The 16,113-nt window shown below is 40.4% G+C and overlaps 1 protein-coding gene across 8 annotated transcripts in view; it reads left to right on the forward strand.

Moving 5' to 3' along the window:
- PMS1 (PMS1 homolog 1, mismatch repair system component) overlaps positions 1–16,113 on the forward strand; it is a 438,300-nt gene that overhangs the window by 390,156 nt on the left and 32,031 nt on the right. For 7 of the 8 annotated variants that reach the window (XM_089690198.1, XM_089690205.1, XM_089690199.1 and 4 more), the window contains 2 exons: positions 7,399–7,553; positions 9,296–9,564. The exons of the other annotated variant lie outside the window; for it this stretch is intronic. In XM_089690198.1, the coding sequence (XP_089546324.1) occupies positions 7,399–7,553; positions 9,296–9,463 (323 nt within the window). In that variant the 3' untranslated portion in view covers positions 9,464–9,564. Of the gene's footprint in view, positions 1–7,398; positions 7,554–9,295; positions 9,565–16,113 lie in introns of those variants that run through there. 8 annotated transcript variants of the gene reach the window in all.

Here is a 16,113-nt window from a genome sequence, read left to right on the forward strand (position 1 = left end):
CAAAGGCTACCATCAGTAACACACTACGCCGCCAGGGACTCAGATCCTGCAGTGCCAGACGTGTCCCCCTGCTTAAGCCAGTACATTTCCGGGCCCGTCTGAAGTTTGCTAGAGAGCATTTGGATGATCCAGAAGAGGATTGGGAGAATGTCATATGGTCAGATGAAACCAAAATAGAACTGTTTGGTAGAAACACAACTCGTCGTGTTTGGAGGAGAGAGAATGCTGAGTTGCATCCAAAGCACACCATACCTACTGTGAAGCATGGGGGTGGCAACATCATGCATTGGGGCTGTTTCTCCGCAAAGGGACCAGGACGACTGATCCATGTACAGGACAGAATGAATGGGGCCATGTATGGTGAGATTTTGAGTGCAAACCTCCTTCCATCAGCAAGGGCATTGAAGATGAAATGTGGCTGGGTCTTCCAACATGACAATGATCCCAAACATACCGCCCGGGCAACGAAGGAGTGGCTTCGTAAGAAGCATTTCAAGGTCCTGGAGTGGCTTACCCAGTCTCCAGATCTCAACCCCATAGAAAACCTTTGGAGGGAGTTGAAAGTCTGTGTTGCCCAAACATCCCTGCTCTAGAGGAGATCTGCATGGAGGAATGGGCCAACATACCAGCAACAGTGTGTGCCAACCTTGTGAAGACTTAAAGGAAACGTTTGACCTCTGTCATTGCCAACAAAGGATATATAACAAAGTATTGAGATGAACTTTTGATATTGACCAAATACTTATTTTCCACCATAATTTGCAAATAAATTCTTTCCAAATCAGCCAATGTGATTGTCTGGATTTTTTTTCTCATTTTGTCTCTCATAGTTGAGATCTACCTATGATGCCAATTACAGGCCTCTCTCATCTTTTTAAGTGGGAGAACTTGCACAATTGGTGGCTGACTAAATACTTTTTTGCCCCACAGTATGTAAATCCATGAATATTGGGAATTATGTACAAATAGGAACTGATTAAAGTGGAGTTCCACCTGGAAAAAAAAAAGTCAGCAGCTACAAAAATTAGTTGACTTTTTAAAATGCAGCCACTCACCTGTCCCTCGGTCCAGCGGAGTCCTCACCACCGCTGGTTTCACCGACCGTCTTCTCTCCCTGGCATCAGCATCTTCAGTGTGGGCACCTGGCTGTGACAGCTTGCAGGTTCACAACCAGGTGCCCACTGCACATGCATGAGAAGTGATGCGCTTTATGAATGGCCCCGTAGTTTTCTGGGACCTGTCACGTGTCCCAGAAACTATGGGGAGGGGGGGGGGGGAGGATGACTTCTGTCAGATGGATTCAGACTAGACCTCAATGTTTGTTTACATGGAGGTCATTTATTTCCACAGAGTAAAAATGAAAAGGTCTGCATCCTTTTCCATTTTTGTGGACACAAATGAGTGTCATTCATTCCATTTATATCCATTTCTAGACAATAGACATATTTTTTGTTTATACTTTTGTAATCTCTTGCTAGTTTCTTCAACAGTGAGTGTGAGTCCATGTGGGGCACAAGAACACTGTCAAGTGGAGCACCATATCAATATTACAGCACTTTTGCACTAATTTGGATATTTTATATACAGTCATGGCCGAAATTGTTGGCACCCTTGATATTTTTCCTGAAAATCAAGTATTTCACACAAAAAAGGTATTGCATTAACACATGTTTTGCTATACACATGTTTATTCCCTTTGTATGTATTGGAACAAATATAAAACAGAGGCAGAAAAGCAAATATGACATAATGTCACACAAAACCCCAAAAATGGGCTGGACAAAAGTATTGGCACCCTTAACTTAATATTTGGTTGCACACCCTTTGGAAAACATAACTGAAATCAGTCGCTTCCTATAACCATCAATAAGCTTCTGACACCTCTCACCCGGAATTTTGGACCACTCTTCCTTTGCAAACAGCTCCAGGTCTCTCTTATTGGAAGGACACCTTTTCCCAACAGCAATTTTAAGATCTCTCCACAGGTGTTCAATGGGATTTAGATCTGGGCTCATTGCTGGCCACTTCAGAACTCTCCAGCGCTTCTTTGCCATCCATTTCTGAGTGCTTTTTGACGTATGTTTGGGGTCATTGTCCTGCTGGAAGACCCAGGATCTTGGACGCAAACCCAGCTTTCTGACACTGGGCCCTACAGTGCGACCCAAAATCCTTTGGTAATCCTCAGATTTCATGATGCCTTGCACACAGTCAAGGCACCCAGTGCCAGAGGCAGCAAAACAACCCCAAAACATCATTGAACCTCCACCATATTTTACCGTAGGTACTGTGTTTTGTTCTTTGTAGGCCTCATTCCGTTTTCGGTAAACAGTAGAATGATGTGCTTTACCGAAAAGCTCTATCTTGGTCTCATCTGTCCACAAGACGTTTTCCCAGAAGGCTTTTGGCTTACTCAAGTACATTTTGGCAAACTGTAGTCTTGCTTTTTTATGTCTCTGTGTCAGCAGTGGGGTCCTCCTGGGTCTCCTGCCATAGCGTTTCATTTCATTTAAATGTCGACGGATAGTTCGCGCTGACACTGATGCTCCCTGAGCCTGCAGGACAGCTTGAATGTCTTTGGAACATGTTTGGGGCTGCTTATCCACCATCCGGACTATTCTGCGTTGCAATCTTTCATCAATTTTCCTCATCCGTCCACGACCAGGGAGATTAGCTACAGTGCCATGGGTTGCAAACTTCTTGATAATGTTGCGCACTGTGGACAAAGGCAAATCTAGTTCTCTGGAGATGGACTTGTAACCTTGAGATTGTTGATATTTTGCCACAATTTTGGTTCTCAGGTCCTCAGACAGTTCTCGTCTCCTCTTTCTGTTGTCCATGCTTAGTGTGGCACAGACAGACACACAATGCAAAGGTTAAGTGAACGTCTCTCCTTTTTATCTGCTTTCAGGTGTGATTTCTATATTGCCCACACCTGTTACTTGCCCCAGGTGAGTTTACAGGAGCATCACATGCTTGTAACATTCTTATTTATCCGCAGTTGTGAAAGGGTGCCAATACTTTTGTCCAGCCCATTTTTGGAGGTTTGTGTGACATTATGTCGAATTTGCTTTCTTTCCTCCCTTTTTTTGTTTTGTCCCAATACACACAAAGGGAATAAACATGTGTATAGCAAAACATGTGTTAATGCAATACGTTTCGTGAGAAATACATGATTTCCTGGAGAAATATCAAGGGTGCCAACAATTTCGGCCATGACTGTATTTATTTGGGTCTGATATAGTGGAAGTATATTTGTGATATGCGCAGTTAAGATTGTTTTAATTGTTAATGCACTGCGGTTGATTTACACATGTTTAGAACTGTGGCAGTCACTGACACACGTGTTTACATGTTTATAATTTGGTGGTAATTCACAATTTTAGTTTTGTATCAATTGGCATTTATAGTAGTTATCCTGGGTATGGAGTCACCTCCAGCTGTTATATGTTATATACAGTTGTGTTCAAAATAATAGCAGTGTGTTGAAAAAAGTGAATAAAGCTCAAAATCCTTCTAATAGCTTTTATTTCCATACACACAAATGCATTCGCACCCGGGGGTTACTTTGCCAAATTTGTTCGCGGTCCTTGACTCTTTTGCGATCCTCTCGGGTCTGCGTGTTAACCCTGCTAAGTCTAGAGCTATGTCAGTTACCATTCCACCATCACTTTTGACTACTTTGAAACAAACATTCCCTTTTCAATGGCTTTCGGCCTTGCCATATTTAGGAATTAAGCTTACCCCGGCGTATGACGGACTGTATCAGGCTAATTTTCCCATTATTTTTCAGGAGCTGACTATGTTATTGTCCTCCTGGTCTCATTTCCCACTTTCCTGGTTTGGCAGAATTAATGCGATCCGTATGACCTATCTTCCAAAACTATTGTACTTATTTCGTGTTTTACCGGTTCCAGTACCTTCGCATATATTACGTATCCATCAGCGAAAACTTTTATCCTTTATTTGGGGTTCTTCTCGACCCAGAATCGGCAAACATATCTTATTTGCACAACGGAGTATGGGAGGACTGTCGGTCCCAAATCTCCAGTCTTACTACTCGGCGGCCAACATCGCCCCCCTAGCTCATGTTCATGCTTCCCACCACTTCCCCCTGTGGGCTGTGGTGGATATGATGGACTCCCACCCCATTCCACTCTCCTCTTTGCCATGGCTTCCCATCTCTCAACGCCCATCTACCCTTAGCCCGACATTGACATTCTTGCTACGGCTTTGGGATTCTATTAAATATTCCGCTGGCTCATTTCTCCTCACCTGCCGTTGTTACGTCTATTACATAACCCACTGTTTCCTCCGGGTAAGGACAATCCCAAACAATTTGCTTGGTGGCAGACACATGGTTTTTATGATATTCATTCGCTCCTATCTCCCACCGGAATAATTGCCTTTGAAACTTTGCGATCTTCCTATAACATTCCTCTGCAGGAACACTTTGGCTATCTCCAACTTCGCCACTTTATTAATACGAATGCATACGGGACCTTATCGTCTGTCTCCCTTTGAAAGTCAGTGCAGACATAGATCTCATGCCCCGGGTTTGATTTCCTTGATTTATTCTTCTATTATATCTTATAGAACCCCTCCGGTTAGTTCCTACCACCAACGTTGGCAGTCTGAATTAGGGGGGACTTTGGATCAACAGGATTGGCAGACCATGACCCAAGTGCTAACTAGGTTTTCCAGGAATGTCATTATCCTTGAGAATGCCTACAAAATTCTGTACCGATGGTACTATACGCCTGCCCGTCTAGCTAGTTTTATACCTACATATTCCCCGGTTTGTTTTCGGGGATGCCAACAATTGGGTACCATGGCCCATATCTGGTGGACTTGCCCTAAAGTGATCAGACTTTGGATTAGGGTGTATGCCCTCCTTCGCACTATGCTTCACACAGACATTAAGCGTAATCCATATGAAGCGCTCTTATTTAAACCATTGGAGGGTCTCCTCCGTTCTGAGCGGCAGCTGGCATCACACTTATTTGTGGCAACGAAGTTGACAATTGCGAGAGCTTGGAAAACTCCTCTCCTCAGCTTTGAAGCTGTCAAAAATCGGATGAACTTCATAATGGTTAATGAAAAACTGACAGCCATATTGTCGTATACCCATACAAAATTTCTGCAGGTATGGCGTCCCTGGCTGGATGTAGCTCAGCCCTCAAGATTTGACCAGTCTCTGCTTTCGATATGAGGATGGATATTGCCGTGATTACCCCGGAGCCCTTCTTGGGTATGTGTTTTTTTTTTTTTTTCTCTCTCTCTCTCTTTCTTTCTTCCTCTTCTCGTACGTGTCTCTCTACTGTTTGTCTCTTTCTAATCCATTGTTCACACTATCCTTAATCACACTTTACAGATTGAATTTACTGTTTCATGTGCTACATATGTGTCACTATTTAGAAATACGAAACATTTATGTAAATTTTTTGATCTATGCCGCTACCAATACATGACTTAAATTGATTTTCATTCATTTAGTACAATTTATATTTGATGGTCATTATATCTGTGATCCATATGTTTGTTTATGTTTTGCTTCATCTATAATAAAACCCTTTGTAAAAGAAAAAAATAGCAGTGTTTGTATTCTTCTTTACAAACTCAAACATTCACTATATAAACTGAAAAATGTTTTGCTTTCCTTTGAATCACTTAATTAATATTTAGTTGTATAAGCACTGTTTCTGAGAACTGCTGTGCATCTGTGTTGCATGGAGTCAACCAACTTCTGGCACCTGTGAACAGGTATTCCAGCCCAGGATGATTGGACTACATTCCACAGTTCTTCTCTATTTCTTGGTTTTGCCTCAGAAACTGCATTTTTTATGTCACCCGACAAGTTTTCTATTGGATTGAGATCCGGGGATTGGGCTGGCCACTGCATAACGTCAATCTTGTTGGTCTGGAACCAAGTTGTTGCATGTTTACTGGTGTGTGTGGGGTTGTTGTCTTGTTGAAACACCCATTTCAAGGGCATTTCCTCTTCAGCATAAGGCAGCATGACCTCTTCAAGTATTCTGATGTATTCAAACTGATCCATGATCCATGGTATGCGATAAATAGGCCCAACACCGTAGTATGAGAAACATCCCCATATCATGATGCTTGCGCAACCATGCTTCACTGTCTTCACAGTGTACTGTGGCTTGAATTCAGTGTTTGGGGGTCGTCTGACAAACTGTCTCTGGCCACTAGACCCAAAAAGAACAATCTTACTTTCATCAGTCCACAAAATGTTGCGCCATTTCTCTTTAGGCCAGTCAATGTGCTCTTTGGCAAATTTTAACCTCTTCAGCACTTGTCTTTTTTTCAACAGTGGGACTCCTTGCAGATAGCTTGGCTTCAGATAGGCGTCTTCTAATTGTAACAGTACTCACAGATAACTTTAGACCTTCTTTGATCTTCCTGGAGCTGATTGTTGACTGAGTCCTTTCCATTTTGGCTATTCTTCTATCCATTTGAATGGTTGTTTTTCGCTTTCTTCCACGTCTTTCAGGTTTTGGTTGCCATTTTAAAGCATTTGCGATCATTTTAGCTGAGCATCCTATCATTTTCTTCACTTCTTTATATGTTTTCCCCTCTCCAATCAACTTTTTTATCAGGGTACGCTGTTCTTCTGAACAATATCTGGAACGACCCATTTTCCTCAGAATTTCAGAGAGAAATGCACTGTGACCAGCATGTACAACATTTGCTGCCTTCCTTCCTTAAATAAGGGCAATAATTGCCACTTGTTTTTCAAAGAATGAATGACCTCACTAATAGAACTCCACACTGCTATTATTTTGAACATGCCCCTTTCAATTAGTGATTCAATTACACAGAATCAGCAGCATGCATGTCATGACTGTTGGATCTGTTGGATTTCTATTACTCTAATACACCTGCTAGTAAATTATTTGCCATGTAGAAATATCATTTCTACCAAAAACAGTGATTGATCAGGTTAGTGATGTCTGACTGCTATTATTTTGAACACAACTGTATAATGGCACATAACACATGCAACTATAGTGAATTAGGTTTATAGCTCTAATTCTAGATCAGTGAGCATTCGCTAAACATTTTCTTTCGAACTGAAAAGCAGATTTTTTTATGGCAGTGCAGATATTGGTAATAGTTTGCAAGGTGCACTACAGGGATTTTTTTTAGGCTTTTAGTCTAGAACAACAAAAGATTATTGTTGATTGCTATAGATTTGTGCCTATTTCTTCAAGCCTGTGTAGTAGCAATAGAACACAGTATGATTTTTATTATTTTACAGTGATTATTTGCAATGTTCATTTAACCACTTTATTTGACCTTGGTACTTTTATCAGAAATACATGGATATACTTGCAATGCTTTGTAAAGGAGTCAGAAATAATAAATTATGGTTTTTAGGTTCTCCAGATAGCCATGTTGAGATTGAAGCAATGGCCAGCATTTTGCCATTTTATGGAATCTCTGATCTAAAGGAAATTTTAAACTTTGTGATGAAGAAAAATACAAGACAACTGTGTGACTGTCGACCTCTTAAAATGTTAAATTATTTTGAGGTGAGAACGTTGATGCCCAATTACTTTTTTGAGGTTATTTCTTTGTCCCAGGTGTTTGTGTTTGTATGGTTTTGCAGGTAAAAAATGTGCATTTATTATTTTTGCTGCAGGAGCCTGTAAAGCAAAAAGCTACTGTGGCTGTCGGGACTTGTAGTTTCTCATCATAGAGCAGTGATGTGGCCAGGCGGCCAGAGCCGCGCTTGAACACTTTTTTTTAATTTGACAGCTAGTGGAGGAGAGAAGATCGCCCACTAGCTGTCAAAGTGGGGAATCGGCAGGGAGCAGGGTTGGTGCTTTCATAACATGAATATGGGTGTAACATGTTATGAAAGGAGAAATTATTATTTAAGTCATCTCAAGGAATTTTCATCTTTCTCAACACATTGACCATGGCCTTCCTTCTGTTTGGAAATGGAAATGCACTGTTATGGTTTAAGCTAAGCTCATTTTAACAGCTAATACACATCCCCAGCTGTAGATTTTCCATTGGAGTTGTGCAAAGTTTGTCTGACTACTTTTCCTGTTCAGGCAGATAAGCATGGCAACAGAATTAAAAAAAAAAACAAAACAAAACACAACTGGTCAATCACATATCAGTGCAGAAAATTTAGAAGTTTCGGTAAAGCACTTTACTGTCTAAAGTGTTTGGGCATAACCAAAATATAAATAAATTCCTGCCCACTAACTGTTGTAGCTCTTCAAGGCATGCCTATGCACACTGCAGACTCCTCCTTTCTGTTCCACTGTAATTCGAGGCACCAGAAGATTACATCACCCAAACTTCAGCAAGGGATTTCTGTGGCAGTAGAGAGGTAAGTAAAAAAAAAAAAACAACACACACACGGTTGCACGGGAGTGGAGAAGACCCCCTCATCAAACATGTAACCTTGGTTTTAAGGGGATTTAAAGATACAAGCTTTCAAAAGGAACCTAATGTACTTTAAAAGCTTGCATCTTCAGTAATTTACAGCCCAGCTCTACTATGCTTATTTAATTTAACATGCATTGAAAGTTTTGCACCTTTAAACAGGAGAAAAAAATGTCACTTTAACCATCCTATAGTCCTATAGGGGGAGTGAAATGAAGATAGCATGTCACTTCAGTGACATGAGCCACGGATCTGGAACTACAGGTGCCAGTGCTCAGATGCTGCTTGCATAGTGTTGTGTATTCCAAAAAGAGTCACTTGGTTTGCACACATCACTGCAGTGTATGGTATGCATTCCATGTCACTTCTCCCACTGGCCAGTGTCATTCATCTTCTGGTAAGTTTTACTAAGCTTGCATTCTGCCTCTTGCAGCACCCACAAAAGATACAGTAGATATATTTATGACATTGCCTGTAGTCCACGGAGTGTGTCTCTTACAGATGTTGTGGACAACAGTTTTGTGCAACACTGAGACCAAAAGTGCTTTGGCTGCAGCACACTTTAATAAACATTCAGAGACACACCGCATAGTGGAGGGCAGGAGAAAATTAAAGGGCACCATATTTTCCACCAAGCACAAGACACAGGTATTAATGGAGCACAATGGTTAAACTCCAGACTTTCTGCAGTGATACAACATTTTCTTAAAGAATAGGTCAAAGAGTCTGCAAGATTAAAGAAATTGATTTTATTGCATAATTAAATTGGTCCAGCTTGGACCAACTTTCCATAAACATTTGTATGTTCGATCGTTTTGAGTTTTTTGTCTTCAAACTTGTACAAAACTTGTCTAAAACACGTTTTTCTCGGTAGGGTGAAGCTGTAAGACTAGCAAGACAACTACCTTTAACCCTAGCAAAAGATGATGTGTATGACACTTTGAGTCGAATGAAAAAACAGTTTGGAGATCAAACTAAAGGATGCATTCATGGTCGCCCTTTTTGTTCTCACCTAGCTGATATTCCTCAAGATAATGATTAGAAATATGTCTCTATAAATAAATTGTAATGTACAATAAATTGTAATGTACAGGACTATACATATCTCTGTAAACCTTTTGATTAATAAAAGTTTTAAAATGATTGGCGATGGATTGTTTGCAGTCCAATCCATTCACACTTATTTGTTTCCAATGAATGCAGACACAAAGAATGTTCTTTTGATATATTTTAAGCATTTTTGTACTAATCATATGCAGTCAAAAATAGATTTTTGACTTTTAAACAAAAATATATATTTTTTAGCTAAATTAGTAAATGATTACTTACACGACCAATTTACACAGACATATGTTATATAATGTTAAATATTGATTAAAAATTGTTTATTCAGAATGTGATTTTCCTGGTAAAATAGTGGAGGTCCTTAGTGCACCCTCTCACCTTTCCCTTTGTATTCTCAAGGTGTTTTCAAGTATCTCAACAGAATCACATTGGAAACATGAGTTAGTCTACTTTTAAAGCTTTTTTTTTTTTAATAGCTTCTGGTTTAACAGTACTCAGACCATCCCACGATCAGCTCCATAAGACAATGTAAGCCGGTACTCTTCTACATACTCCACAAGGTGACAGAAGGCAGCAGCTATTCCACTGTCCAAAATCCCTCTTTATTACTTAAACATTCAGGTAACAATAATACATTATTGGGGGGGGGGGGTTACGAAAACTGGTGCTCACAGAATCTGGTGCAGCTGTGCATAGTAACCAATCAGCTTCTTGGTTTTATTGTCAAAGTTTAACTAAATAAGCTGAAGTTAGAAGCTGATTGGTTAGTATGCATAGCTGCACCAGATTTTCTGTGCACTGGTTTTCATAAATCCCCCCATCTCCCAATCCCCCCATAATGTATTATTGTCACCTGTATGCTTAAGCATTAAAGAGGAATTTTGGTATTTTGGACAGTGGAATACAGTGCTCAGAAAAAACTAGTACACCACAACAGATTTGTCAGAAAACTTTTCCTTTCAGAATCAACATTTTCTATGGGATGCTATACTGCAAATATTCCCACAAACACGGGCCATTGATTGCAAACAAGATTTCAAAAGGGGTTTACTCATTTTTTCTGAGCACTGTAGCTACTGATTTTTGTCACCTTGTGGAGTGCGAAGAAGAATAACGGCTTGCCCAGTCTTATGGAGCTGATAGTGATATGGTCTGAGTACTGTTATTCCAGAAGCTATTAAAAAAAGCTTTAAAAGTAGACTCGCCTCATAAGACAGTGAAAGCTGGTACTCTTCTTCACATTCCAAAAGTCAGCTTCTAGGTTTTGTCAAAGCTTAACTGAACAAGCTGAAGTTAGAATCTGATTGCACAGCTGCACCAGATGCTGTGTGCACCAGTTTTAGTAAATTCCTCTCAATGTGTATTGAACTTGACATCCTACTTCAAAGCATCTTAATTAGGTAGAATTATAGAAAGTAATCAGAAATGACCCAAAAAGTAAGCAGATCCTGGTGAAACGGAAATGGCAACTCTGACACAGCAGTCAAAATTTGAGGAAAGGAAGGGAAGCTCTAAGTACCTTTAAATGCCCATAATTGGATTTGCAAGAAAAGGCGATCCAGGAAATTTTGTAGTGAACCTTCTGCTAAAGGCAAGTTTTGCTCATTATGTATGATCTCCCTTGTATCGAATTGCTATACGATAGTGGTAAGAACAAACCACCTGTGGGGGAAACAAATGTTAGAAAATAGACTCACCCTTCACCTGACCTTTGCATAGGAGAGGGTGATGTCATAATCTTTCTGGCAAGATCCTAGGAATGCCAAGTATACCAAATCAAGGTGAAGCATAAGCACAGTGCAGACCCATCTTTTCTTAAGATTTGGTTTTCTAATTGTTCCCAGGATCTCATTGGATCCTAAGAGTCAGGCTCGCTTAGCAGCTGTGGGTAAAGCAAGTATAAACAGAAAATGGTTTGCTGTCTCTTTGAGTCATCATAAGTAAAGTGCAAAATGTGCTTAAAATCTTAAATTGCCCAATAAGAGTATATTTTCTAGCTCTTTATCCAACAGGTGCTTTTTTTATACTGCCATAATGACCTATTATAGTAAACAGACCTTGCTTTTAAGTGCAAGGGTCCACTTTAAGAATAGCAGATGAGCTTGATTACATTGATCTACTTCCATAGCTGGCCACTGAAGTACCCAAAGAAATCTGGCTAACAGAATATATGAAGCCCCAGGCCCAATGGTCCAATCTTAATAAAAATGAAGATGTCACACTGCTTCATCAAAATACCTTTGTTGGATTTTATTATTGGTTTTGCATTGAAGACCATTTGAAAACATCAGGAACTCTCCTTTGGCGAGTTTTGTGCAATACACTCGTTTATACCACAGTAGATGAACTGTGTTCTTGGCTATTAATTTTTGTCAGCACATTAACATTTGTGCTTTTCCTGGAGATTCTGGCATTTTCATAAGGCGTTGTACGTAATTTTCCACATGAGTCCTTGTTTATGTCTTGCTGTTTTATAATTTCTTCACAATTATGTATATACTGTATATCAGGGGTCAGCAATCAGTAGATCATGGCCAGGAGACTGGTAGATCGCGGTATAGGCTTGCTGACCCACCATCGCAGAGCATCAAACAGAGTGCAATACAGAAGGACTACTTGTAAAGCTGGACCTGTAGTAAGCAGCAAGAGCCACATAAGCTGATGCCTCCTCTGTAGTGCTGGCTTCTGTCCCATGCAGAGCGATACCAACTGCACGCCACCTCTTATCCCAGCTAGTGGTCTCTTGAGTGGTGCCAGCAGCAGGAAAGAAGAGCTCTTCAAGTCAGTGTCAAGCAATACACTGGGCATAATAGTAAAGGGCTGCTTTCACACTGATGCACTGTGGTTTACCCGTGCCACTGGTGCAGTGCAGTGTACCTGTAGCTTTCCTGCGGGTTTGTTGTGCTTACCACCCGCCAAGCATGACCCATTCAAGTGGATAAGGCCACTCTGCAAGTGCCCTGCAACCTTGTGCAGTACAGCACACAAGGGATTAAAGCAGGCAGCGTTGTGTTGCTTTCTCACCACCTGCTTTAACCCCTTGGACCCCGCAGAAGCATGCAGTTGCTGGGAGCTTGCAAAGTTGTCCCATTTATTTGAATGGGTTGTGATTTGCAGGCAGTAGCACCCAACAAAAGCTACAGGGGGTTTAATTTCTGCTGCGGCATGTGTACACCTTTGGGGGTAGGGATTGGGCTGATAAAACTGTGGCTCAACCACAGAGTTTTACCACCTCCAAACATTGTGTAAACTGCTGCTCCACTGAAAAGTGATCCGAGTGTGTTTGACAGATGGTGAGGAGGCAATATTTTTCCTCCTCACCTCTTGATTTAAACCCATGATTACTATGCAGTGCACGCGATTGTGACACGGTAGTACGGCAATTAGAGTTTTAAATTAGGTGTGAGGAGGTGACACTGTGCCCAGTGATCTTTGACTTCTCCCGTGTTGTTCAGGTAGCTCTCCACCTCTTTAATATTGCCTACCCCTGCTGTAGATGCTTATAACACTTGGTTATAGCTATGAGACTTCATTTTTTTTAGGGGGTTTTTTTTTGCTAACAAAGAAATACAATATTTTGGTAGATCTGTCATATTATTATTTACAATCTAACATTTAATATATTTTTTTTTAATTATTTTGTAATAATGATTTAATTTCTTTTCTTTTTCAGTGCCCATTAGTTCTAATACAATGTAGCTTTTAAAGCATTCTTTATTTAAATTCAGTTTTACTTGGCAAGCTTACTTTGTGTTTGAGAAGATTGGATGGATAAAAGTAGGCAGGGAAGCCTGGAAGTTGGAGAGTGATGAGTGAAAAAAGAAAGAAGAGGGAAAATGTCAAGAGTTGGTGCTTGTTGGTGTTGGTTATTAAATAATTACCTGAACTATTCCACTTCAAAATATTGCCCTTCTTACAGTGTCTTAATGGAGTAAAATGTCTTTGGTGGGGAAGAAATATTCTCAGTGAACAGTCATTTGATTCTTTGAAACAAAAATTCTAATGCAAGAACTTTAACCAGTTCCTGACCACCTCCAGTACATGTACTGTGGGCGGCATGAGCAGACTAAGCAATGTACCTGTACATCTCATAGCACTTACACATTGGTTCGCCCCTGCTGTGACTGTTGTGTTCATCTGTGTTGCAAATTCTGGTACCCGGCCACTTTGATCGGCCGGGGTATCGTGATCACTATGCTTCTGCTCCATTTGCTCTTTTCTACTATTAGCTGCTGCCACTCCAGCTCCCTGCTCATTTTGAGCTGTGATACCTTTTGCCTTCTGCTCATCACTATTTTCTGTACCTTTTTGACTTTTGTTCACCACTAACTGCCACTCCATTGCTAGGTTCCACATATTTGCCCTGTACCCATGAATTAATACTGCACCTTCTGCTTTGTAATCACCTTCACCGCCACCACCACCACCTCTACCCTAAATTACATCTTTACTTACACCAGTGGATGTCTTATACTTCCCATCAGCCAAACCCTAATGCTATACCTGAATTCAACTACACTGTTATTAGTGCAGCTGCTCCAGTCACTGTCCTGTCATCGCACTAAAACCTTGTAAACTAAAAACATTGTATCTCCTATCGATCCTCTACTGAAACACAACACCTTAATTACTGCCATGCCTGCTACAGTTTTTGATCAGCTACACCAGTGCTGTCATCTGCTACACCTGTCCACAAGAAAAAACAGGCCAAGAGTAACAGAACCATCTTTGCGTTTTTAGCAGTGCCATTGTAACTCTGGAGGACTTTGGGATCTTTTACTTAGGTACGGTGTTCAGTTATGGCTATTACACCATCTTTACAGTTCGTAAAGACAGACTTTGTGAAAGTGTCTTGTGTGTGTACTAAAAGTGATGCAGCGTGCACCAAATTCATGTACCTGTCTTGAACGTGTACTTGAATATGGGCATGCAGTTTCACTTTTAACCACTTGCCCTTCAGAGGATTTACCTCCCTTCCTGACCAGGCCATTGTTTGCAATATGGCGCTGCATTACTTTAACTGACAATTGTGCTGTCATGCAACACTGCACCCAAATGAAATTTATGTCATTTTTTCCCACAAATGGAGCTTTCTTTCAGTGGTATTTGATCGCCTCTGCGCTTTCTATTTTTTGTTTCTATAAACTAAAAAGACTGACAATTTTGAGGAAAAAACAATATTTTTTACTTTTTGCCATTATACAAGTCCAGTAAAAAGATTTAAATAATCAAAATTTGTCATAAATTTAGGCCTAAATGTATTCTACATGTCTTTGCTAAAGAAAAATTTCCAATACGTGTTAATTAATTGGTTTACGTGAACGTTATAGTGTCTACAAATGGCGGTATATATACTGGAGTTTTTTTTGTTTTATACTAGTAATGGAGGTGATCAGCGACTTATAGTGGGACTGCTGTGGGCATTTTGACACTAGGGGGGAAGGGACTGACTGTCACTGACATCCCCAGTGACACTAATACAGTGATCAGTGCTAATAAAAAGCACTGACACTGCACTAATGACACTGGGCAGGAAGGGGTTAACATCTGGGATGATCAAAGGGTTAACTGTGTGCTGTTTTACTGTGTTTTGTGTGTGTGTGTTTTACAGTGTCAGCACATTGCTTTGTATTGCTCTGCTATGCATCTAGAAATGCATAGCATCGACAGCTGAAGCCACCAATGGCCTACCCAGAAATGCAAAATCACATATATATACGTGATTTCGCGTAGCCCCGCCACCCTGTCGCAGTATTGCTGCTATAGGGCAGCGGGCAAGTGGTTAAAATCCACACAAGACAAAGTGGCCCTGATTTACTAAGAATTGAGTCTACCAGCAGACGCTGAACATTCAGGCAGACTCAATTTAATCAATCTAGACTTGTCAGTCTTCAGAAAGGTGTCTAGCAAGCTCATTGAAAAGAGTCTACTTTGTAGACTCTTTTCTGTTCGTAAATATGGAATTGCGTCAGGCACATTTCTAGATGCAATGCCTTGTCCCGTTGGTGTTTACCTGTTTGCATATGAGAATACTTATAATTTAAAATAAGCACACCTATATTATTATTTTTTTTGTTGTTGCTGTTTCTCCAAAATTGATGGGACAACTAATGCATTTCCTAATGAACGTCATACATTCTATTTTCAAATGTCAAACATTTTCACACTTATATCTGAAATAATTGGGAATGTCTAGTTCTAAGTTCCCAACATAATTATATATACAGTATTCCTTCTCTTTAATCATGTAACTATTCTACATTCCAGCTCAAACTGTCTCCTACAGGTGCTTAGTGGTTAGAACTCATAACTTACAGCACTTGGGTCATGGGTTCTAATCCCAGTCATGGCTGCACCTGCCTGCATCCCAGTTTCCATGCTTTCTCTGCCAACACTCCAAAGACATGCTGTTAGGTTAATTGGGCCTAGTATATGTCTGAGTTTCTGGCCTTAGATTGTAAGCTCCTTGACATTTATGAATGTACAAAATATTGAGATCAATTTGCTGGGTTCTGTCAGTGCCAGGAATATTGATCAATCAATTAAGATTTTGGCTACTGACTAGAAAGTGGAAAGGGAGTGAATCTTACCTGCGTCCTGTTCTTTTGACAAGTTTGAAACTTGCAA

The sequence above is a fragment of the Staurois parvus genome, unplaced genomic scaffold (assembly GCF_062004578.1).
Source record: "Staurois parvus isolate SC_StPar_1 unplaced genomic scaffold, SC_StPar_1.0 ptg000522l, whole genome shotgun sequence".
NCBI classification, from domain to species: Eukaryota; Metazoa; Chordata; class Amphibia; order Anura; family Ranidae; genus Staurois; species Staurois parvus.